The sequence below is a fragment of the Cydia pomonella genome, chromosome 10 (assembly GCF_033807575.1).
Source record: "Cydia pomonella isolate Wapato2018A chromosome 10, ilCydPomo1, whole genome shotgun sequence".
Classification (NCBI taxonomy): domain Eukaryota; kingdom Metazoa; phylum Arthropoda; class Insecta; order Lepidoptera; family Tortricidae; genus Cydia; species Cydia pomonella.
In genome coordinates, this window is record NC_084712.1 from 3,196,702 (window position 1) to 3,224,196 (window position 27,495).

At 38.2% G+C, this 27,495-nt stretch overlaps 1 protein-coding gene across 2 annotated transcripts in view; it reads left to right on the forward strand.

The window, feature by feature from the left end:
• Positions 1-27,495, forward strand: part of LOC133521834 (uncharacterized) — a 72,310-nt gene that overhangs the window by 38,866 nt on the left and 5,949 nt on the right. Inside the window, exons 1-2 of one of the 2 annotated variants that reach the window (XM_061856926.1) lie at positions 5,631-5,657; positions 25,782-27,412. In XM_061856926.1, the coding sequence (XP_061712910.1) occupies positions 26,183-27,412 (1,230 nt within the window). In that variant the 5' untranslated portion in view covers positions 5,631-5,657; positions 25,782-26,182. Of the gene's footprint in view, positions 1-5,630; positions 5,658-25,781; positions 27,413-27,495 lie in introns of those variants that run through there. The other variant, XM_061856925.1, reaches the window with a different exon arrangement.

The window sequence follows — 27,495 nt, forward strand, 5'->3', positions numbered from 1 at the left end:
GCAATCATGAACATATTTGATTATACCTAGTGCAGATATTCGAATCGTTGTTAAGAACCTGAATAAAATATACTTATAGGTATAAACTATAATGTTATAAATAAATTGTACTTAATTAAATCAGTTTATTTTTTGGCTTACCTATTCGATTTTTAATCCAAACTAATAAGTAGTAAATTAAACATTAGGTGCATATAAAATAATTGTAAAATTTTACTTGAAAAATAATTACTTTCACACACACTATATCCAAACATTTTTATCGATAACGCTCAAAGATCAATTATATGCACGAGCACCACTCTACTTCGCGGCGTCGGTTGGCGGTCGTACCAAGAAACAATAATGCCCCTGTGAATATCGTTAGCGGTTTAATGCATTGCGCCGTTGCTAAGGACACTACAAATAGTTTTACATGCCCAAGCGTCAATGTAGAATGCATAGACAAATTGTCACGCGTTTGTATGACAACATGGTCTCACTCAGAAAAATCATGTCACTGGATTTATTTGTTAAAATGTGTGGTTTTATTGACTAATACGTGAAAAAAAATGTACTCACATGTGGTATGTAACTCCATGATCCTTATAGTTTTTGGATGCACTCCTATTTCGACACAAAATAACGCTATAATTCGGCATTTCAATAAAATTGACGCGCACATTGTTCAATGACAGCTAATTTGCTACTGTCTTACGGCGAGCCGGTATGGCCACGATGTGGCCATGTCGCGGCGACACGCGCCACGCCTCCGTCAGCCATCTAGTACTTTCTATGATCTGAGATTTTGACAGATGCTTTCGCGCCCAAAACGCTCTTTGAAAATTGTGTGACGTCACAGTTTACGGTTTGACACATAACTACATACATACGTAGAAGATACGAACTGTCAACTGACATTTGTCATTTGTTGTATATCGCCTAACTGTCAACAGTGTCAATCCGAGAGTGACGTCATCAGAATCTTCATATTTTAAATTCAATATTTACAAAAATATGGTTTTTACAGGTCCCCTAATAGTAGTTTAACATGTTCTTATAATCCAAAAGAATTTATTGGGATACAATTCTGCCCTAAGATTTGTAGATGGAAACAACCCTATTGCACGTAGGCTACGCACCCAGTAGTTGTTTAGGTAGCTAGGTATGATATTATTTCCCGTCTTTTATGTTTCAAGTCAGCAGACGGTGACCGCTGTAAAAAACAAATAACCTACCTAATTATAATTATATACGTAGGCTATTTATCTGCATCCTGTTTAAGTCATATTCTGTTTTGTTTGAACCTGGTGACATTTGCTCAACAAATTGTTTTGCATACAAAAGAATTATTGTTATACTGCTTTATTAGTTTTTTCTGAAATATCTTATACCTTTAAACGAGCAATTCTTGTATATATATTTCCGGGATCTCGGAAACGGCTCTAACGATTTCGCTGAAATTTGGTATATGAGGGTTTTTGGGGGTAAACAATCGATCTAGATTAGTCTTATGTTTGGGAAAACGCGTGTTTTCGAGTTTTCATGCGTTTATCTTTCGTCGCAGAATATGGTCGCTAATTTCGTATTTCCGGCCGGACAGTGGCCGTCTGGTCGTCTGGTCCAGCGGGTTAAGACGCGGACTGCTAAACGAGTGTTACGGGTTCGAATCTCGCCCGGTGACTAACTTTTGTTTTTTTTTTATATGTTCAAGTTTATATATAATTTTTTAATTTTTATTGTTTTAGACAAGTTTAATTTAGTAAAAAAATGTAGTTAGAATTATCACCTATACACCACCATATTACAATAAATAGTTATAACCGAGCAAAGCTCGGTCGCCCAGGTACTGTTTATTTAATGCACTTGTGGCGACTTTCAGAGGTAATGTAAATCAGGTAAGCATTAGTTAATTAAACATTCTACCCCTGCCTTAACCCTGGCTCCGGAACGTGCTGCGCTATAACACGAAGGTAAAACATTAACATGGTCTACCCTAGGCACGTGCAGGCAGGCGAAGGAAGCCCTCCCGACAATCAACCCCGGTTTGTCACAGAGGCTGAGACAGCTGAAGAGGCCACAGCTCCGGCTTCTGACTGGGGCCATAACCGGCCACGCCCCATTAAACAAACACCTATTAGCCCTACGTGTTACAGCTAGCCCCCTAAGCAGGGCGTGCAAGGAGGCAGAGGAGACAGCCGCCCACGTCATTCTCGAATGCCCAGGGGTGGTAGAGTACCGGTCACAACACCTCAGTTCACTGGGGTCTCTCCCAGAAGTCGTCGGCAACATCAAGGGTCTGCTAAGCTTCTTGGTAGAGTTGGGTTGGCAAGAGTAATGCCGACAACCCACCACGCAAAATTAGCGCAATTACATGACGACGAGTTGTGGAAACCAAGTCCGCGAATACCTATAACCTATAGTTAATTATACATACAGTATACTAGCAGTATACAAAAGCTTAAACATGCCGTCTGACAAATTCAGAAATAGACGCCTGTGACGTATGTATAAACGTTATGCAAACGTTTCGTAGACTGTGTACACGTACACATTAATTCCATGAAACTAATTTGCCCGACAATGTCAATTACCTACGTCAGATGATCTCATCTTGATTAGTTCTGCATTTGTTACGCTAAACGTTTGAGTTGAGTCTAACCCGTTACCGCATATGCAATCATATATGGCAGTTATAACATTCAACCCTATTGACAGCCATTAAAGTACAAATTTAAATAAAATATTTTTTTTTGACATGCGTTAAGGGGTAGTCCGCAGCAAGCTCAGTTCTCAATACAAACGTAGTTACGCTATCATTTTAAAACGACTAGAGTCTGTTCGGAATACATTCCACGCCTCTTCTTTTTCCGCATTGACTCTATAGGGAGCGTGCAAGAAGTGTAGGAGGCAGCACAGGAGGAGACTGCACGATTGGCTCGAATTCGTGTGCGTGACACCGCTGTACTGGCCTCATTCTTATTGTCCGTAAGGCCCGTCCGTAGATATATGGCAATGGCTGCGGACTCAAAGGAGTCGAGTGTTAACCAACTCTACTTAGTTTTACGAATCGGTTGCTAAAGAATGCAAAAAGCAATGCCGCCAAGACATGACAACCGACTTATTTAGTATGATTACTCCGTATTCAGTGCGTAAACTGTCACACGCTGTTCTACCCAAACGAAATCAATCCTTATTTACATTTAGCTAGGGCTTAAGTTAGATTGTCTCAATGATTTATATGCGTCGTGCTAGCGGGTCAGTATCAGTCGAAACTGGACTTGATTCAAAGCGGATCTCTATGGGTATTTTCTTCAATTGATTCGGTGAAGGAAATTATAATTAGGCCATTGATATTGACAGGCATTTGATGCACTTGGCTGGAGCTTGACGGTAATTGGTTGAATTAAGGTTGACGAATGTGCGTTCGAGTCGGTAAATTATCATTCATTGACAATTTTATTATTAGGTTAAGGAATTGCCGCTTTCGACTTATAGGTTTGAGTCATGTTTTTACTCCTTGTTTATCATTTGTCGAGTTCATAATGTACAGCATGGGGTTCATGACAATATCGACGTAATTTAGGGAAAGCTTCACAAAAATCTGTCAAAAGAATTTGACAAGAAGACAATCATTACTTCGTCCATTTATCGCGTGAAAAAAATGTCCACACTACCGCTGGAGACATTTCCTTATAAGAGAAAAATGTCCACACTACCGGTGGAAACTTTTCCTCATAAGAGAAAAATGTCCACACTACCGCTGGAGACATTTCCTTATAAGAGAAAAATGTCCACACTACAGGTGGAAACTTTTCCTCATAAGAGAAAAATGTCCACACTACAGGTGGAAACTTTTCCTCATAAGAGAAAAATCTCCACACTACCGCTGGAGACATTTCCTTATAAGAGAAAAATGTCCATACTACAGGTGGAAACTTTTCCTCATAAGAGAAAAATGTCCACACTACCGCTGGAGACTTTTCCTAATAAGAGAAAAATGTCCACACTCTGAAAACTTTTCCTAATAAGCGAAAAATCGCATCTCGCTATACTTCGCCTGTCTGACAACCGCCCATGCATATGACGAATCACCAATGTCTAAGGTTACTGAGCACACACGTTTCCTCTGAAGTCGATTGCTCAACGGCTATATCCTCAGAAGCCATATATGTACTTACACAAGCTAAACGGCTGGAGTTCTCGGTATTATTCTTGTAATATGAAACTGAAGATTACTATTATACATATTATATTAGAATATGGATATTATGAGGAGATCCGTAGATGAACTAAAGTCACCGACATAGCCCACCGGTTTAGCAAGCTGAAGTCGCAATGGGCAGGCCACATTGCACGCAGAGAAGATGGCCGATGGGGTCGAAAAGTGCTCGAGTGGAGACCACGGACTAGCAAGCGCAGCGTAGGACGACCACCCACAAGATGGACAGACGACCTTATTCTCACAAATATCTGAACACGCCTCTATTGTCAAGGCGTTAGAGTGCGTGTTCAGATATTTTTGAGCACTTCGGCCGCTCCGATATATCTGATGGTGACAGTATATAAGTTGTGAGAATAGGTACGGGTCCTGTTTTGGACACTGAGTGAGATTAAAAGGATGAACCAACTTTTTTTGTGTTGTTATTCTGTCCCGTTGTCCAAAGGACAATACTGGCTCAGTGGATGGCCTGTTATAGAAATGGCACAAAGATACCACAAAAAATCATATTTGATACATTAAAATACCATAAAATCAGGATTTCAAGAGTGGTTGTCCAAGGGAAAGAAGCAGTAACCATGGCAACGACTGACACTAAAAGGTTTGATGATTTGATTAAACTTTGATCCACCCAAAAACACGCCTGTTAGGACACACTAAAATTATTTGACCTATTTGATAACTAATACACCTCATAGGTATCTGTAGCATCAAGTTACTTATTGTACCTACTAACAAAGTTTAACTGCCCAATTGAAACCATAACTCAACGAAATAAAGCACACCATTGTCACATAATTATATATTTGTATACTAATCTTAGCACGTATTGTACGTTTTGCTTTGCGGTCGGTAATTTGCACTTTGCATTGAGCACAATGGGCCGCCATTTATTGGCTGATGCAAGCGACAATTGTCCGAAGGGCAAAAAACTCGGCAAGTATTAAGGACTGACCTCATTGGTACTTAACGCAGCGTATACGCACGGAAGTCGCAGTGCGTAGCGTATAGAAGGCCTGCCGTGAATACCGAAGTTCACAAATTGCGGGCATCTTATACTGTTACTCTAATTATACCTTGATTGGAGTAAAAGAGAAAGTGCCCGCAATTTGCGAACTTCCGTGTTCATGGTAGGCTCTCAGATCTAGCGAATGAGTCGCGTACTGTGTGCAATGCAGTCATATTAGCTTCGGATTACGATTATTATACATATAATAAGTAAATGAATGTTACAGTTGTCATTTGTATGTTTTCTTTCCTTTTTTTAATCTTATATATACTTACACGAGAATAGCTGCGTAGGTATGTAGAATTTTATTTACACGTAGGTACGCGCGCTCTTCATATTTTTACAGTCCAGTACTGAACTTGTGTCCTTCCTACTGACGTGGTCCTTTTGTTTGTTACAGGTACTAACTACTAGTTGGTTCTTCAACAGACATAATCCGATAGACAGGTAGGGTGGCTTACTTAAGACAAAACTATGATTTCATGATAAGCTGATTTCGTACTCTCACTAACTTATCGAGTTAAAGCCATTCACCACAGAGTTGTGAATAATAATTATAAATAAATCTTTAGTTACTTGAAACCTAATACAGTATGTCTAAGAATTAGGGCTCCTGATATCCGTGATACACGCCGATCCGTAGCTACGGGTTCTTAAGCCCGGCGGTACTAAGATCACGAATTTCACGAACACGGCAAGGTACGTACCTCGTACCTACGTTCGCGTCCGGATTCACGTGACACGCCGTGACCGTGACACGCCATGATACGTAGCCCGTACCTGCGTTCGTGTGCGGAGCTTCGGGCTCGGTTCCGTTGGATAGGTACTTATCGCACGTCTCATAGGTTCGACAGGCCCGGGAGAAAAATAAATAAGGACTAGGTATTATTGAATTGAGTTACCACTTAGTATATTGAATACGGGACGTTCGTCGGACAAACATTTACGTGTGAATTAAACTTAAATTGTATTTTTTGCATCGATTTGAATATAATGGTTATATCTAAATAATTTGGGGTTGTTCTGTTTTTTGTATAACCAGCTATTGATTTTAGTCAAAACTAGCGACCTGCTAGTTGCATTGCACTAATATAATAATAATAAATAAATATTATAGGACATTATTACACAAATTGACTAAGTCCCACAGTAAGCACAATAAGGCTTGTGTTGAGGGTACTTATACAACGATATATATAATATATAAATATTTATAAATACTTAAATACATAGAAAACACCCATGACTCAGGAACAAATATCCATGCTCATCACACAAATACATGCCCTTACCAGGATTTGAACCCGAGACCATCAGCTTCGTAGTAAGTATCATAATAATTATGAACTTAAGCAACGCTGTGCTACTGGTTGTCATTATTAAATCAAAAGAAGACATTTTATTCTGTTAAGTATTAATGAAATGAATGAAACATACTTGTAAAAGCTTGCTACTATCAAAGAATATAACGTAGCCTAAATATAAACAAGGCAATCCTAATTCAAAGAAACAAAAGGGTAAATTTCTGCAAATCTTCGGTAGATATGATAAAGGTAATACAGGTAAACAAATTCAACAAAAACACATGTACGGGGCCACGGAAAAAAAAGTACGCAGCTGCAGTTCTTATCAGTTTCGGACTTTCGGCACATTAAAGAGTACTGTTTATTTCTAGATTGAAGGTAATAATGACATATTATTGTTAGAGTGTTTTATTGTATGACTAACAAGCTAAGCCAACATACCGGGTTTTTTTTGTAGATAAGACGTGCAGACAAAATGAAACAAACAATATACATAAGTAGCTGTGGGCTTTACCTTTTGTTCGTGAAGTTGAAAGAAGTGACCGCGATGTTTTGTTTTACAATTCGTGGTATTTTTTATTTAATCCCGAGGGGGCAGTTTAGAATTTTGAACTCAGTTTGTCATTAGTTACTCCTGACATCACAGTTGGTCTCCTGACACAGTGTTGTGGTATTATTTTAGCAACCCGCTTATTAAAGTAGCCTATTCATTGTAATTAATGTTTTGTTCTATTCATTTATTACTCATTAATATTTAAAAGGACTTACTATTGGAAATAAATTTTAATTCAAAAGTAATGAAACGGAATTAGAGCTATGAATAAAAAAATCACGATACATTTTTATTCGTAGCTCTTAGAGACCGCATCGTATCTTCACACAACGTCGCGGGCGGACCGAACCGGCGTGTTCTTAAGATACGTGAAGCCGTGATCACGCCTACACGGATCTACACGGATTCACGTACCCTAATTTCACGTAGCCGAATTTCACGTGTGGAACGGACCAGAAAACCGTTGCCGTGAAACACGAAACCGGGCGCACGGCTACGGGTTCACGAATCACGGACACGACCGCGAGCCCTACTAAGAATGTGTGTCTCGCGTGAACGTCAGGAAAACGGTGTGTTAAAAAGCATTGTCGTTTGTCGTCTTAGCGACCTTACCTCTGCCTATCTTTCAACTGCGTGATGGCGCGTCTATTAGCGTAACTTACCCAAGGCAAGCATAAAGCGCACAATTTATAGCAAGCATACCGTGTGTACTCGCGGTACATTCTCGCAACGCAACTTTATGGGTTTCGTTTTTATAATACACTTTGCTCCATAAATGTCGCCGTTTTTTGGGACGTGTACATACTAGCGTTTCTGCCCCGCGTTTTCTCGGCGTTTTCATACAAAATTACACGCCGTGGAGTCGAGGCGTGCCGTATAGTATGGAACCGCCGGGAAAACACCGAGCGACCGCCGCTACTGTCAAAGCTCTTGAGGAGTGGTGTGGAGTACTTAACTCCAATCTGCGTCCCTTATTTTTTGTCATCATATCAGATTAAATAAGTCTTATTATGGTACAAAGGCCATGCCTTAGGATGCCACGACTTTCATGTTGTTTGTCACTGTGACAAGGTACGAAATGGGTCACAAATTAAATCTGTTTGACTGTACCTAGTAGGTACTACCTACTGTATATGCCTAAATTAGACGGCGTATGGACAGGTGGTGGCGTTATGGACACAGAGGGCAATGGAGTCACTTAGGTATATTTTATGATTGAATGAATAAAGATTTAATGATTGATTTCTCTGAAACATATGTAAAATAACATTCCCGACACACCTAATATTTGATTAAGTATCAATTATATTAAATTTGTATATAAATATTGTAGATAATGACGACTCCATTTTCTACTCTGTTCAGATTGCTACCACATACCCGTACCACAGAATAAATAATAGTACCTACTACCGTACAGAAATGACACTTCCTACCCAAACCGAAATTTGACAGCGATTCAGGCATTGGCATTATCCCTTTTGGTCATTTAGGGTTGTCAAAATTAAAGACATTATCTTATCTGTGTTCGTGCTCGTATAGGGACATCAAGTTGTGCCAACCCTAATAATTGCTCGGAGCAATGCTGAGCCAAACGGAGCTGGGAAAAGGCGAAAGGAGGAGTGTCGCCCCACTGCCTGTACGCTAGTATAAAAGTGTGACAAAGAACTCTAATCTGTCAAAAGTTTCCATCTTTTTTGCGGCAAGCTCCCCTTAGAATAATAGTACCTATTTCATGATGCATTCCTGAGCTTAAATTAAGTAACTCACTCAAAGAAACTGGTATTCTAATTAACTCCATTTTGGAGATAATCAACAATTTATTTTTATCTGATAAGGCCCCTACGAGCGTGTACACTTGCCTTAGGGCCTATTTACATATTAATTAGTGTTTAGTAGGAGTTTAATACATTTGCTAATAAACGCATACTATCTCGAACGATCGATACTCGAAATGACATTGATATAGTTTGGTGGATTTAAATATAATGTAAAAAAAATTTCGTAAAAAATACTTTTTACGAAAAAAATAGATAAGAAAAACTATGTCATTTAACTTCCTTAAATGTACTTGGCCGTGCCCCAAAGTTAACGTAGTTAAAAAAAAAAAAACACCATGTACAGATCCTTATTGACGCACCACTGCAGAGAAACGAGAGTTGTAGTCTCAACAACATCGCTTCCCGTCATTGTCCACGTTGGCGGTGGGTTGTTTACAATTTCGCAAACACTGGCTCAATTCCGCTAACCGTACTTAGACACGTGTATGCTACACAGAGGTTCTTAAGACGATACATTGTAAATTTTGGCGTCAGGTATTTGGATTTCTCAGTAATTACAAAACTTATGAAAGTATTGTTCGGTGAACTTGTAATTCATGGCATCGGGTTCTTGTCTAGTTGCTGTTACACGATTAGGTAAGTATAATATCAGAGAAAATCGTATCAAAAATGCCTCCTTTTCAAGTATTCAAGCAGTTTATCTGCTTTCATGTTGTATAGTATCTATTAGTCTAAACACACATTTTAATTCCGTTGTTGTAAGTTTTCGATTTAATTTTTTTTTTTTTTTTTTCTTTAAACGGTGAAACCCGCCATTTTGCAGCATACGACCTTATAATAATCTAAGCGCGGGTTTCGGGAAGAAAGAAAGCAAGCGCCGCATTTTTTTATTTTATTCGTTTATTCACACACATTGGTTACTAACACAGTTGGGTGAATCAACTTTTTTTGTTTTGTTATCCTGTCCCGTTGTCCAAGGGACAACAGTGGCACAGTTTGTTTGAAGAGACGTTGTATGCCATTCTATTAACATGCTTAGTAGGGGGCCCATTATGGACATTGGTTATAACGACCACAAAAACGCAAATTTAATTAATTTAAGTACCATAAAATCAGTATTTCAATGAACTTTTGTCCCCTGGACAACTAATCGTAACCATGGCAACGAGTGACGCTAAAAAGTTGATTCTCCCAGTTATTCTAGTTATTGTTGACTTGGAAATTTGCTTTCAACTATTTTTTTTAAGTAAAATAAATACAGATCCGATGTTTATGTGGCTAGCAGCGCCCTCTCGCGTTCTGAAGAATTGATCGCGTTCTGAAAAATATTGTTTAACGATACGCATATACTGTTGCAAGAAATGCAGATTTTTAGGGTTCCGTAGCCAAATAGCAAAAAACGGAATCCTTATGGATTCGTCATGCCTGTCTGTCTGTCCGTCCGTGTGTCACAGGCACTTTTTACCGAAACTATAAGAACTATACTGTTGTAACTTGATAAGTAGATGTATTCTGTGAACTGCATTAAGATTTTCACACAAAAATAGAAAAAAAAAATCAATAAATTTTGGGAGTTCTCCATACTTAAAACTGAAACTCAAACATTTTTTTTCATCAAACCCATACGTGTGGGGTATCTATAGGGGTAGGGGGTTAGTGGGGTCTATGGATAGGTCTTCAAGAATGATATTGAGGTTTCTAATATCATTTTTTTCTAAACTAAATAGTTTGCGCGAGAGTGGCGAGAGACACTTCCAAAGTGGTAAAATGTGTGACCAACTTCTAAAATAAAAGAATGATAAAACTAAAAAAATATACGATATACATTACCATGAAAACTTCCACCTAAAATTGGTTTGAACGAGATCTAGTAAGTAGTTTTTTTTAATACGTCATAAATGGTACGGAACCCTTCATGGGCGAATCCGACTCGCACTTGGCCGCTTTTTTTATAACGTTTGTGGACAAGCTTATACGAAATTGTTGCTACTGCAGGCAAATAACGGCTAAGCGTAGCACTAGATAAAATCAGATGGAAACACTTGGAGAAGGCTTTTACCCAGAAGTACCTCTACAGTAGAAAAATTAAATGAAATTTAAACATAGGTATAAAAACCATAAAAAAATTCTGTATAATTAAGCTTAAATAAATTAATTAAACAGATATACCTAGCAGCCGAGCGCCTCAAACGGCGCAAATATGCATCCATTGATTCCGGTTGTATGTTTGAGCCGTTTGGGGTGGAGACCCTCGGACCCTGGGGACCCGGAGCCCATTGTATTTTCAGAGAGCTGGCGAAGCGTCTCATTGATGCTACGGGTGACCAGAGGGCTGGTTCTTTCCTTGCCCAGCGAATTGGCATCGCCATACAGCGCGGTAATGCCACCAGCCTTCTGGGCACCCTACCATCGGGCGACGGGCTAGCACCCATTTTTTATTTGTAGATATATGTATTTAGATATGTTTCTTTACTTTAGTTATATTCTTTTTTGTATTTTATGCGTTTAATATAAAATTATATCTGAAAAATTAAGTGACGAAATATACAGATATACCTAGGCCTACCACGATTGTACATACTATGGGCACATAATAAATAATAGTTTAATAGTACTTCCGTACATGACACTTCCTACGATACCGAAGTTTGTCAGCGATTCAGGGTTGAATTATGCTGTCCTTTTCTAATGTATGTCACTTTCCCTTTCGGCCGTTTAGGTTTGTTAAAATTGAAGTCATTATCTAATCTGTGTTCGTGCACGTATAGGGACGTCAAGTTGTGCCAACCCTAATAATTGCGCGGAGCAATGCTGAGCCGAACGGTGCCGGAAAAAGCCGAAAGGAGTGTCGCCCCACTGCTATGGGCACTTGGCGAAGATATAGATTGGTACTTAGATAGATAACATGCAAAACTCAGGAATGATTATTCATGATAAACACAAAATAAAGGCCGTTACTGGGATTTAACCCCGGGACCTGCTGCTCCGTAGGCAGGATCACTACCGACTGCCTAGGCTAATTTACTCGTTTTTAGGGTTCCGTACCCAAAGGGTTAAACGGGACCCCATTACTAAGACTCCGCTGTCCATCCGTCCGTCTGTCACCAGGCTGTATCTCATGAACCGTGATAGTTAGACACTTGAAATTTTCACAGATGATATATTTCTGTTGCCGCTATAACAACAAATATTACAAAATGGAATAAAATAAATATTTATGGAGGCTCCCATACAAAAATCTTACTCGTAACTCTAGCCGGGATCGGGGAAAATTTGTGAGGTATGAATGTCGCTATTCTTCCAGAGCTGTTTAATTCAGCGGTATCATTCCCCTCGGCTCAAGGTCATTATCAGCGAGCTAGAAAAATAATTCCAACGTATTAAGAGCATTTTATCACGCGCTGACGCAAGTCTGCCTTTGCATTTACCGTCTGATTTTTTTAGCCAGAGCCAGAGTATTTTTAGAGCGTGCCTGGTGTGTGTCCTAGCTTCTTGTAGTTTTTAGGGTTCCGTACCAAAAAGGTACAAAAGGAACCCTTATCGTGCGACTCTGTCCGTCCGTCCGTCTGTCATATCGCTAAATATCTCGACCTCGAGAACCACTTAAGCTATCGATTTGAAATTTAGAATAGTTATGAACAACGCCAACCCAGACACATTGAAAGTATTTTTTTTTTATTAACAATGGAAAATGCCCAATATGAAGAGGGGGCAAAATTTCAGTCTAGTGACTAGGTCAAGTGGGGTATCATTTGAAAGAGCTGAAATTGTACATTCCAAAACATTTTCTTTTTCATAGAGAAAAAAAATTGATTTATGAAGGAAAATGTGAAAAAAAGACCCCCCCCCCCACCCCCTATCTCCGAAGTTTACCAATGAAAAATTATAAAATTTTTACATAGTATTAACATTACTATAAATTTGACAGGAAAAATATCATCAGAGATCTATCTTGGTAACTTTTTTTCTTGATGAAGTAGTAATGACAAATCCAAGTTTTCCACCTCGAAAGCCCTTCGGATCATTGTGTGTATAATATACAGTACAGCGAGGGAAATTGTTATAACTCGTATCTCTTGTTTATCTTTGATGGACCAGGCTTGTCCTTTGGATCCACAGCACTCCTTTCGGGGCCAGCGTGTGTGCGGTGTGTGGTAGCATTTCTTCGTCAACCTGATCAGGCTGCTCGAAATTGTCATTTGATGGTGGATTATCAATGAATGGTTTCCGGAATTGACAATTGCTGTAGTTGCAAACAGCTGAGCATTTGAGTCCTGCTTTCCTGCAACCACAAGTGCTGGTACAACCTTTTTTGCAGTTACAGTTACTTAGTTCAAAATTTTGCAAACCTTTGAAAAGCCGTATCTTAGAAACTATTTGTCTTACTAAGACTAAATATAGTCAATTAATTGCAAATATCATCTTCTTAAAAGTGTGCATAGTGACTTTTGCCTTAACTCCGGTTCTTAGTAGTTTTTTTTTACAAAAACTGAAAAAAAAACCTAAAGTTTAATGGATTTTCATGTACTTTACAATGATCCCAAGGGCTTTCGAGGTCGAAAACTTGGATTTGTTATTACCATTTCATCACTACCAACATATTAAAAAAACAGAACTACCTCATTTCATGTTAGGTAAAATTTACCAATTCCATGGGCTAAGAAGAGAATGACACGTTGGCTTAATTTATTGAAATCATAAATGAAGCTTAACTAAAATATTAGCAACCATTCAACAATGTTAGTTTAGTAATTAGCGTTAACCGAATCTAATCTCTTGGTATCATCACAAAAGGCTACTGTTTGCTCGGACATGGGTGACGCAAACATTTGTTTTGCTCTTAAGATGGACATTTTTTTTTTATCTTTATTTAACGAGCTTAGTCTAAAAGACGATGCCGCTCAATAGTACACATCGAGAAGTGTTCTTACACTAAAACATTTAAAACCTAAACAGATAATTTTTTCGTCTTCGGATGCCCACCGTCACCATACTGAACAGAGCTCTAGCCTCCCTTGATTGAGGAAGATGGACATTTAAGACTTGAATGGCGTCGCCGTCGAAAATAAATGAAATCAGCTTGAACTCTGCTATTATACCGAGTAAAATATATGTATTTTAATGATGGCCATAATGTTTATTTTGTAGAATGAATTAGAATGTTTTATTTGGTACAAAGACAATACAAAAATACAGAAAAAAACATTCAATAAACTCCAAAATGGTTGCCACTCAGCTTGAGGATAACCAGAAGCTAGCTATTATTAAGTACCATGGTACATGCATGTTACATGGCATGTTACATGTAACATTACAAGCATAAGGGACTAACCCCCTTATTCATAAACGTCTACTAAAGTTGACAAGCGGCTAATAATCGTTTGTCCCTTTCCGACGAATTGGTATGATGGAAAGGGAGAAACGATTATTAGCGTCTTGTCAACTTATTCATAAACGTCTACTAAAGTTGACAAGCCGCTAATAATCGTTTGTCCCTTTCCGACGTATTGGTATGATGGAAAGGGACAAACGATTATTAGCGTCTTGTCAACTTTTGTAGACGTTTATGAATAAGTAAGGGATTACTTTCGTACGTAATTTTACTAAGAGAAGATTTTTTGCAATAACTCAAAAACGGCTGGACCGATCAAGATTGCTATAGTTTTCATTGAAAGTATTTATTAAGCTTTTGTTTTACGATTTTTTCATATTTTTGGATCCATGGTTCAAAAGTTAGAGGCGATGTGAAGTGTATGTCTCAAAAAAAAAAAAAAATTGAATAAATACAATTTTTTATACGATGTCCGAAAGGTAGGAAGAGCTCGTAAGTGATATTCCGACATCTTATTTTTATTCATTTCTCATGCTCTGAAAGCGGGTAGTTGTTGTATTAAAAAGTGTGCAGAAAATAACACGTATCTGATCTAGACTAGAGTACTATATTTTCATTTTTTACGATAAATAATTGTAATTTTGGTTTTAAATGGATTTGTTGTACAATTTTCGTTTGATAATTAACTCCCCATTCCATAAATAACCATGTTATTACCAAAATTGTTAATTAAAAGTACGCTCTAGAAATACAATTTTTATTTTATTAATTATTTAGCCGCGTTTTTTTGTAAATGCATATTGCACATGTATTTTACTTTCTTATTCGTATTCGACAGAAGAGTAGAGTGTTTAACTCGGGTGAAAGGAACCATTTCAGTCTCGGACTATTGGCGTTCTCACTGCGTTCTAGCGCCAAATAACCTCGACAGAAATGGGTGCCTTTCACCCCTTGGTTAACAATCTACTATTACTAAGCAGCACGGTTAACGAACAGCTAGGGATCTATTTCCATACGTTATTTAAGTTTCAATTGGCGTTTTATATCAAAAATTGTCACCTTGTCTAGGCCCCCAGGGCCCTGCTTCATTTGTTTGATAGAATCAGACCAAGATAAGTTGGCAGCGATTTTGACAGCCCAGACAGTGCAAGTGTTATTTTATACATACTTCTATGAAATTATGACGTTTACTTAACACTTGCACAGGCTGGGCTGTCAAAATCGCTGCCAACTTAGCTTGGTCTGACTCTAACAACGGAAAGACACAAAAGCTGTGATAATGATGATGAACTACTATCTGTTCATATGTTTATCATGTTAACAGTAAAATATTCAGTCCTCTAGGGCCTTCACCTCGTTGCGTCAGTAATCCGCAGATCCTTTGGCTTCTTCGAGGTATACGTAATGCTATTTATATTTTTTGCCACTGTCTCGCTTTGTTTCGTAGCTTTGTTATACGCTGTCCTTTTCTTAAATATTTAAGGAATCTGCTATGATATGTGTAAAATAACAACTGTTGTGTAACATTTGTTGTGATGGTATGTTGCCAAAGGTATCTATGAGACCGCTATGAAAAATTGCGTGGACTGCGATTCCCACACATTTTTTAAACTTCTCTTACATACCTCTCTAAACCGTTAGTAGTGCAATTTGCCCGTATGGATGAGCTATTCTTATTTTGTACACTTATCTCTTCAAGTAGCATAGGTCGTTTTTGAATTGTTGGAATTTTGATTTTATTTCAATTAATTAAATTTCAAAGGACCATGGGCAGAAATGTCCCCACCCACCAACAGAAACAAAACATGTCTCATTCAATAGATCTTGGCAATCTGATGATTTGTTACTATGACGAGGATCGCCCTATGTATGGGGTTTTCTTGGAAAACTGTATTTTGTTTTTATATATTTTTCGCTCATTACATTGAAAGTTGCAGGCAGAAGGTTATAGAAACATTATGTTACTGGCAATAATAAACAAACTATGTGTCTTAAAAAAAGAAAAACAAAAATTCGCTTAGGGACAGTGCCCATATAAATTTGCCCATGGTCCAAATGACAATCGGTCGGGAGCCGACGGCCTGCCACTCCAAGGGTTAAGCTGACCACTGATTAAGAAGCCGCCGGACGATATCGGCCTGTCAGTTAGAACAAAACTGTGACAGTTCCGAACAATTGACCGGCCGTTATCGTCCGGCGGACTGTTAGTCAGTGGTCGGTTTTAGTGATTTCCACGGATGTCACCACGACGGAGTTTTTTCACATACACAGAAAATATTGTGTGTAGAAAAAAGAGAATAGTTCGATAGTCTGATCTGACTTTTTCCAAAAAATTTAAGGTAGGTAATTGACAAGCAAAAATGGCTGGCCCTGTACATAACACCTGGCGGTAGCAGGTACGGTCTGAAATGTAATGTGCACAACAATTCGGTATTTAAGTACATCGTAAAGATAGTTTGGGGATTTCATGTAATCATCAGTCATCTTGCATCTGTTCGGGTTGTTTGGTCTACTGGTGCGAAGCGCCAACCCATTTACAATTTCGTGTCTCATTTATGATTAAAATCTGGAAATGTACGTAACAGCTGGACGAACGCCAATATGATACTAACCAACGAATAAATTTAATACGATATTAAACTCTGTTACAATGAAATAAAGTCAGTGTTTATTTGTATACAGCTTTTTGTAGACGTTATACAGCGTCTCGTTTTACAGAAACGCAGACTGGGCTTACGTAAATTGAAGGTTTTTTGGCTAATAATAGAGGAGACAGTTTTTTTAGACTGTGGCGAAGGTCAGCGGAGCTAAAGTTCTTGGGCAGTTTGTCATCGTACTGATTTTGAACGCACGTTTCAGCATAGATACCAGAAGGTACAATCCAGGGGGCCATCTTCACCACTTCGATGGTTGGCAGTCCTCAACTATGCGTTTTTCCGGAAACTCCCAGCCTTGCACAGCTAAACTGTGGAATGAACTGTCGCCTGTATATTTCCGGACCGATACGACCTTAGATTTGACCTTCAAGAAAAGAGCGTATTCCTATCTTAAAGGCTGGCAACGCACTTACAATCCCTCTGGTGTTGCAGGTGTCCATGGGCGGCGGTAATCGCTTACCATCAATTGGTCCGTCTGCTCGTTTGCCTCCTATATCATAAAAAAATTTGCATGATAGTTGCCTATGGATAATACAAACATCAGTTGTCTAAATCTAAAATCATGAATGTGATGAACTTTTCATTTGATCTTTGAAAAGTGTTTGCATAAAAATAGGCACAGTAAATTAAATAATAAATAAATAATATTATAGGACATTATTACACAAAATTGACTAAGTCTCACGGTAAGCTCAATAAGGCTTGTGTTGCGGGTACTTAGACAACGATATATATAATATTATACATATTTATGAATACTTAAATACATAGAAAACATCCATGACTCAGGAACAAATATCCATGCTCATCACACGAATAAATGCCCTTACCAGGATTTGAACCCGGGACCATCGGCTTTATTGGCAGGGTCACTACCTCACTACCCATTAGGCCAGACAGGTCGTCAAATTAAAAAGAATCATTTATTTTAATTATGACAAAAACAGCGTATTGCATTGATTGCAGTAAATAAGAATAAAATAAATCCTAGTATCGTTGAAGCCGGCCATTATTGTGTGATAATTAGTTGTATTAATTAAGTATTATGGGTCAGCGCGATAGCCGGGGGGTCGCGGGATCAGAGGGCCTACCGCGAACCACGTTCGACATGTTGCCTCTATGTCGCACTCGTAAATCTGTACGTCAGTGTGACAGGAAGGCAACACGTCGAACGTGAGTCGCGGTAGGTACTCAGGTCCGACGTGTGAATTTCATATATTTTGCATTGCTTACAATGTAACTGATACTGAGTCTTATTGCCAAGGAAAGATATCCAAGGTCCATCAATGGACAGTTAGGAGTCATACGAACTCACCACCAAAAAACCGCTATACACTACGCGATACAATCGGAGTTACGCTCTTATCTTATCTTAATGCATAATTTTATCTTATTTAATGCATGTTAGTTATAAGATGTAATGTTTTGAAAAGATGTGTCCCTCTGAGACAAGAATGCCGGTTCCATATTGGGATACCCTCCTACAATTGAGTGGGGATTTAATCTTCTCGGGCCAGAGGGTTAGAGCCGATGTAGCTTTATTTGATGTTCATAAGCGCATTGTAATATGCCTACTTAAATAATAAACTATCTTTATCTCATGTTAAAACGGCTTTATTTGGAAAGTAGATAGGTAATCAAGTTACCACAAACTTATGGCTTCGTGTAACGCTATGTAGCTCAACTGACAAATTTTCAATAGCAAGATTGCAGTGCAAAATCTTTACTCGTTTGAGAATTTATTTCTATGCTAATACAAAGAGAAAGATATATAGGTCAGATAAATATGTATTTCTGTAAGTAAATACATATGTTCGCGTCATCCACGACGACGCGCAGATTTGCCAAATCTAACCTTTAATAATATGACGATACGATTCAAGGCACGCGTCTTCGTGAATGACACAAACTATAAGTACCTATGAAATCACAATCTTGAACTTCTTAGTGCAATTGCCTGTTTATCTTCGGAGTAATTACGCAGATTAGATAATGTTCTCATCTAGAACGACTATCACTGTATAATGTCTATCAGCTGGTTGCCATCTTCAATTTGCAGTTTACATACTTTTTTTCGATACCCCCCGTCAGGGGGGTATGAGGGGCCGCACTAATTGCCAGTTTACCGGACGATATCGGCCTGCCAGTTATTCGCAAAAGCTGACAATAGCGAATAACTGACAGGCCGATATCGTCCGGCGAACTGGTTATCAGTGGGCTCCTTTTTCGTGACGCCAAAGCGATTATTCACTCAAAAGCAAAACTCACTGTTAAAGGTGGAAGACAGTACCTTCCTGCTAAACATTACTCACCGTGTTACTGATAAGGAAATACGACTTTTTATTACTAAGGTACTTAGGTGAAACGGCATCAGTTCAGTTCTCACTGGTTTCTAATTAGATTATGAGAAGCACCGGCTCATTACCCTGTTCAGTTGTTTACCTGGCTGCGGCAATTGTCAATGGTTCCTTTTTAGGGTTCCGTAGCCAAATGGCATAAAACGGAACCCTTATAGTTTCGCCATGTCCGTCTGTCTGTCTGTCTGTCTGTCTGTCTGTCTGTCTGTCTGTCCGAGGCTTTGCTCCGCGGTCGTTAGTGCTAGAAAGCTGAAATTTGGCATGAATATATAAATCAATAAAGCCGACAAAGTCGTACAATAAAATCTAAAAATTTAATTTTTTTTAGGGTACCTCACCTACACGTAAAGTGGGGGTGAGTTTTTTTTTCGCTTCAACCCTAGAGTGTGGGGTATCGTTGGAAAGGTCTTTCAAAACTAATGGGGGTTTTCAAGAAACATATTTTGATAAAGTGAATATATTCGGAGATAATCTCTCCGAAAGAAAAAAAATGTGTCCCCCCCCCTCTAACTTTTGAACCATAGGTCCAAAAAATATGAAAAAAATCGTGGAAGTAGAGCTTAAGAAAGACATTAAATGAAAACTATAGCGGACGTGATCAGTTTAGCTGTTTTTGAGTTATCGCAAAAAGTTTTCCCTTCATAGTAAACAGACTTACTTTAATTAGGTACTGATTATGCAAATTTGCCTATTTGTTTAACTCGGGTGAAAGGTACCGTTTCATCCCTTGGTTAACAATTTACTATACTTTAAGCTCCAGTTTAGCTTATTGTGACGAAAGAGTAACTACGGAACCCTACACTGAGCGTGGCCCGACATGCTCTTGGCCGGTTATTATTAATTTAAGATTCTGTGCGTGACTGTTTTTATTACATGTTTGTTCAGAGGCGCTACCGCGAAAAAAGAAAATCGAATTTACTTTTTCTGCATCTCTATCCCTCGAATATGCAAGAGCGGTAGAAAGGCAGATAGCGCCATATCGAGGTTCTTAGGCCACAAGCATATACATAAAATTATTATTATAAATAAAATTAATAACCTTAAATCTTTTTCTCACTTTTATTAATTGATCGATCCTTAGGTTTTTGCTACTTAATATTGGACTAATGCTATGATTATTTACAATGTTGTTATGTTTTCTTGAATATTAGTGCCACTTAATTCTAGTTTTAGTATTAGTTTTACCAGAGGGCCTAACGCGAACCACATTCGACGTGTTGCCTCCCTGTCACACTTACGTACGAATTCACAAGTGCGACAGAGAGGCAACACGTCGAACGTGGTTCACGATAGGCCCTAAGGCTTCACCGAAAATCAGCGTCACGTAGTGTGATCTAGGACTCACTTCGTAACATCAAGCCGAGTGAAGAACTATTAGCGAAATTTTTTGTTCGTTTAAATATTAATTTGTGTATTATGATCTTTTTGTGCTAGAATAATAATAATAAATAATAATTCAGCCTATATACGTCCCACTGCTGGGTACAGGCCTCCTCTCATGCGAGAGGGCTCGGGCTATAGTCCCCACGCTAGCCCAATGCGGATTGGGGACTTCACATACACCTTTGAATTTCTTCGCAGATGTATGCAGGTTTCCTCACGATGTTTTCCTTCACCGAAAAGCTAGTGGTAAATATCAAATGATATTTCGTACATAAGTTCCGAAAAACTCATTGGTACGAGCCAGGATTTGAACCCGCGACCTCCGGATTGAAAGTCGGACGTCATATCCACTCGACCACCACCGCTTTTTTTTGTGCTAATAAACAATTATTATCTTATCTGGCCAATCGCTCCTGCACTACACATCGTTGTAGCAGTTGTACATAAGTACGTAATGCACACAGTCAGCTAGCGTATCTTTCGGAAACAGACGAGATTAACAGTCTGCCCGACGGTATCAACTTTTTGTTCTAACTGACAGACCGATACCGTCCGGGGGACTGTTAATCAGTGGACCACTTAAAATCTGGACCCACCTTTATATATCTCAAGAGGTTAACAAAATACATACGTATGAAAGATAATAAGTTAGAAACTAATACACCTTCGCTATGTCTACGTCTATTCAAATGTAATGAATAATCGGGATCTATATTATCGGAAAATGGTGGAAATACTGGAATAGTACCTACCATGTTTTTTAATCATATCTTATGTTTATGGCCGATTTGGTTTTTATCTCACTGGTTTATAGCGATTTTATTCGCGTAAAAGACCTTAAAACTTTTAAATATTTTCATCCTTATAGATCCTTGTATAGATCTATCTAGATAAAATATTCTTTATTAGCACACCTCAGTAAAAGATACCTACAGTTTTGAGAAAACAATTGATTAATGATAGAGGCAAACAACAGGCGGTCTGATTGCTAAAGAGCGACCTCTTCCTGACAACTGTTGGGTAGCGGAAACAAAACAATTAATCGAAAAGAGTAGGTGTTGCAAAAACCGTTATGAAGCCTACTTTCATACACATAATTTAGGTAAATAAATATACACATAAGAAAATATAAATAGACATACATAATAAATATATAAAACACAAACCAAATATACCAACATATAACAGCAACATATTAACCACAGAGTAAAAAATAACTATTTCAAACACTAAGAGAGAGGCAATGTTCTTTAAGTAGCTTATAATTACGATGATAGGGAGCGTGCATGAACTGTAGGAGGCAGCACAGGAGCCGTCAGATTTTTGGCGCGAGGCGTAAATGTGATGTTTATTGTTCCGATGTAGCCCACAAGATGGCAGAACCTACTATGCACAATAAAACACGTGACGTGTAAATGTACATGCTTATGGTTCCGATTCAGGCCACAAGATGGCAGACCCTCCTTCAACTTCATCAACTTTCAGCAAATAGACCACAAGGGCACTTTTACACGTCAACATGGAATTTACACACAAGCAAAAACAAGCACATCAACAATTAAGTATAAAATACAATTACAAAAAGATTACTAAAATAATAATAATAATAAAAAAAAACAAACAGATACAAAAAAAATCTAAAATTATTTAGAGGTGTAAACGCGCACGGTCCCTGTTATGTATTGCATTATAAAATTTATAAATCATATCACATTCCAACAATACATTAATCACATTTGAACAATAGAAGAATCCCTAGCTTCTCATGTTTTCACACTTAACTATATACGGTTGAATGAATGACGCGAATGAAAGGCCTTGACTCAGCAGGGGGTGGAATAAAAGTGGCTGCTCCAAATTAAGCCGGGCTATAACCATAACAAAGTAGGAGGTTGTCGTTATTTCCGAGTCATCCTCATAATATTACTTGGCATGTCACGCATTTGTCATTGCCAGCGATGATAATCACTTTGATTTGAAAATTCTATCTCAATTAAAATCACATTTAGCATGTAATTTCAGTTAGCGTTTTATATATTATAAACGGTGCCCGTGAGCATTGCGAGAGATTTTAACAGTATATTCCTGATCATACCTATTTAAAGACTAAAATGTCCTATAAACCTTTTTGGGTATCGCCTAATTTCAGAGTTAAAGCCACTTACAAAAAAAAAACATCTGTTAAAACAGATGTATATTAATATTTAAATGCAAGGTAGAGGCAAGGAACAAAATCTCCATATACCAAAAAGTGTCCGACAAAAAACCATAAATAGGTGGCGCTACAATACCTAGAATACTTGAGAAAATAATCAAATCATAGACAGCGCACTACACTCCGTCAATAATGCATAGGTTCTTAGCTACTCTAGCGCTACTCTGGAGAGATTTAGAACTATTATTAATAGCTGACAGCTGGACACTTTTGCAACAATTCTGCCTAAGGAGTTTCTGTTCCTTGCCTCTACCTACCTTCCATAATTTGTTTATTGTTACTTACTATTAGTGCAAAACGCCTTTTTGGTGGCGATGATGGCACTATGGGATCTAGTTCAAATCAAATAGCATATAATCACTACGTGTTTAAATATCCTTATTGATAGATGTCAAAAAGTGACAAGTAACACACTTTGCAATAAATAGGTTTTACAAAAAAGTTTAATTTCTTTTCTAAGTTACAGTTTTACAAATAGTATCAACATTTTATGAATTAACTAATTTATTTATTTATTTTGTTGAATGTTTTATGTTGTTTGTTGTATGATCCCAGGTGGTCGAAATAAATGATAATTTAATTAACCTTTTATGTACAAATACATAGAAAAAAATAGAAAAAAAATCAACATTAAATAAATGAATAGTTTAAAAAACACTAGAAAAACACGCTTTTATAAATGCATTACGTGACCTTTCTCACAAGTCCAAACCCGACCATGATACGATATTCCATCATGGAATGCCAGTGCCTATCCTCCGGCTTCATCATCAGACCTTTAAACCTAACAAATCCAAACACAGCTATGATATGATGTTCCATCATGAAGTTCCAGTTCATATCTTCTGGCTCCATCATCAGATCAGTTGGACAGTACCATATCATTGTATTGTCATCAGACAAGTATATATGTGTTGCCAAACAAATTCACACCTGATTTATTTTATGACATTCTACGTAAATATATATTATCAATGAGAACATTACGTTACTCATATAGATAGGTATATAAAATGATTGATCGGAAAATCTTATCATCACTTATCAAATTGATAAACCGTTCATATAAAAGGCTAGCAAAATAATATTGAAGCTAGTGCATTTTTTATGCATTGCTTTACACTTCCAAACGCGATAGCTGTCGAAGAGGTATGTTTCTTGATGGTTGCGTTTCTTGAAAAACAGTGACTCTAAATACCAAACAGGTGGCTTTACTCCCACTTACAGGATATCTATAGGTAAAGTTGCGTGTGGTAGGCAATATTAAACATTTTTAAATGTTACTATAAGGTTAATACGGTCAAGTGTGACTGTGGGGTAAGTGTGGCTGCCCTTAGCATTGGAGCCTGGGCTATAACCGCGAAAATCGAAGTTCGTCAATTCCTTGCATTTTCTTTCTGATTACGTCTTAATGAGAGTAAAAGAAAAAGATCCCCGCAATTTGCGAATTTCTGTTTTCGCGGTAGGCCCCTGTTTACTCATTGATTAGTGTTTAGTGAGAGTTATTCATTCATTCATATTTGCCACTAAATGTACGATCTTGCACTAGACATTTGTGTCAGCGTGCTTAGGTACCTACACTTATCCCGAGCCACGCTTACCCGAGACATATAAATTTGTTTGTAAAAATGTCACCAACACGATATATCAATCGATAATGATAACGTTTGTTTGTTATCTTTCACGGGAACCATTAATTTTTGTGATTTATTTAACAAACATTAATGTCCACAAGACTAATGGTTCCGAAAACGAAGGGCCTTGGTTTCGTGACCTGTTTTAATAAAGTCGTGTCCCGTCCACCTCTAGGGCAGTAAACGCATAAAAATGTGTTTCTTATTTGCATCGCATTCTTCCGTTGGTAAAAATAACATTTCGGAAGATTATGAGATAGTATTTAATACAATCGTGATATAATAGAGAGCTTTTCAGCCGATTTGAGTACCGTGTTTAGGCAACGAAGCTTGCTGAGTTGCCTTTGTGAGGTACGAGATTGAAAAGTTTGATTATATCATTATTGTATACAATACTTTTTCTACGAGTCATCAAAAATAATATATATATTTTTTACTATAAAACCTCAATAAGTACGTACCTAATGAAAATTGGCAAGTATTTGAGTAGACAAAAATACATAAACGTGCGTCTTCCTTGTTTATCTTGGAGGATTTAACAGGAGAATCTCATCAGATCAGGACCAGGAGGATCAGAAGTCTGTAATTTTCTGTTCAAAATAGTCTGCCGATTTTTTGCGGGGGAAAGGCACGTCAAATGTATGGCTATTTGTACGTAACGTACAAATAACAATGTCAGATAAACGTCAGTGACCGTCAATCCAACCAATACATATGATCATTGGCCAGAGCTTTCGGCAGAGGGGTAAGCTCTTAAAGGCGACTCCAGTTGCTAAATCCTCCATGTTGTTTATTTATTTGTAACTCCTCTGGAGTTGCAGGCGTACGTAGGCTACGGAAACTGCTTGCCATTAGGCGGGCCGTATGCTTGTCGCCGACGTAGTATAAAAAAAACTTTATTGCACAATATATAAATATACAGCAATGTACAAATGGCGGATATAATTAGGCTGGTACTGACTTCTAAAGTTCAAACTGATTAACAAATTGGCGCCGGCGCTATGCTTTCAGTGTCAGGTCAGCGAACGATAAAAAACAAAAATGTTTGTATTTTTTTATTATCAACGATAGAATAAAACGTTTGTGTTGCCACAGCTAAAATACCGAATCCCCTAAGTGCCTTTTTATGATATTGTAAAAGCTACATTTATACTCTGGCACACACACTTTTTTAGTAGAAAAACGCGGCAAATTATAAAATGTAGGCGCAAAGAATTAACTTCCCATAGAAAATTTGAATTTCACGCCTTTTTCTACTAACAGTGTTTGAGTAAAAAGTACCTAGGAACTAAAATTATATAGAATACAATATTATCATCGAACCATATGTTTATAAATGTTTTTTCTTGTTTCAGATTTTAATCCTGCTGGTCGCCAAATTGAAATGTTGCACTTTTCGAAACTTTAAAGCTTCATGTCAATAAAGTTTCGACGGTTCAGGAGTAGAACGCGCGAAGCCAAAGAAAGTGACCATTTCGAAAGTGTGAAATCGAGGACTAGCCGGTCCTTGATGAACCCGACAACTTACAATCCTTGCGCCCTTACACTTTGTATCTCCAAAAGGCCTTGTCGCTACTCAGCTAGGGACCCAAGATTAAGACAATCTTCAAGAGAAATCAGGATCTCTTCGACGTAGAAAGTCTGTCCGGGTGTCAAACCCAAATTCGGTAGAAATCAACGTTCCTTAGAGGAGTTAATTAGAGCATTGAAGTACGTACTTAGACCCGTACTTAAAACAAGCTCGCGTTGAAAACTAATGGACTCGCAAAGAGCCCAGGCAAATGGAATTCCAGGGAAAGAGAAAGCATTCAAGTATGAACAAAAAGTACCGTCTGAAGAGGAGAAGACTACGTCTCCATTGCTTTACAAAGCCGACAACATTAAGTATATAGATGCAGCAGATGACGAGAAGTTGAATAATGACGACAAACGTGATAGAGATCTAAATACTGTCAATTCCATGAAAACGAATCATGTTCCAGATAGTTTGGCTGTGTCCTATACTAAGAATGAAAAAGATGAAGATGCGGTTTCCACAAATGAAGGAGTTAAGTTCTTGGGGTTGGGCGATACGGACAGTATTTGCTCGAGCAAGCCGCCCGAAGAGCAAGGCCCACAGATACCTGACGGTGGTTGGGGATGGGTAGTAGTATTTGCGTCATTCTTGATCGCGACCGTTGCTGACGGTTTAGCCTTCTCGTATGGATTAATCAACGAAAAGTGGGTGAAGCACTTTAACACGACCGAAGCCAAGGTTTCTCTGATCGGAAGTTTGTTCATATCTGTCCCACTGATAGCTGGACCTATAATGAGTGCCCTTGTAGATCGATATGGATGCAGAAAAATGACTATGTTAGGAGGCGTAGCGTCTACTATTGGATTTGTAGCTGCAGCAGTTAGTAACTCTGTGGGAGTTCTGTACGTGACTTATGGTCTCATGGCAGGTCTAGGAATGGGGCTCCTGTACGTTACCGCTGTTGTATCCATAGCATATTGGTTTGAGAAGCGAAGAAATCTGGCTGTTGGACTTGGCTCCTGCGGCGTTGGGTTCGGAACATTCGTCTACTCACCGCTGACAACGTTTTTATTAGACTACTATGGATGGAGAGGAACACTCCTGATATTGGCTGGCACAGTACTTAATGTGTGCGTATGTGGTGCTATCATGAGAGACCCTGAATGGTTAATTGAGGAACAGAAGAAAAATAGGAAATTAAGTAAAGCGAAAAGAGCGTCGAGTTCAATATCGATTTCTGCTAAATCTGCTAAATCAGGTGGTGGCGAGTCAGTATATCCTGGTGCAGAAGAGTTGAAATCATTGATGAAGAGTGGGGAGACACCGGAATATATACTAACAGCACTAGTAGCATCAATAGCGGAAGCGGAACAAGTGGAAGCGACGACCAAAATGAATGCCGATCTATCACAAGCCAACAAAGTTAGCTCTGTCATAAATTTGCCAACATTCTTACGACAGAGTGAAAAGGTATTATTATTTACACTTTATTATTCACCAATTAAATTTTATCTATTGGGATAAATGTCATAATTAGAACTTTACTTTTGTTA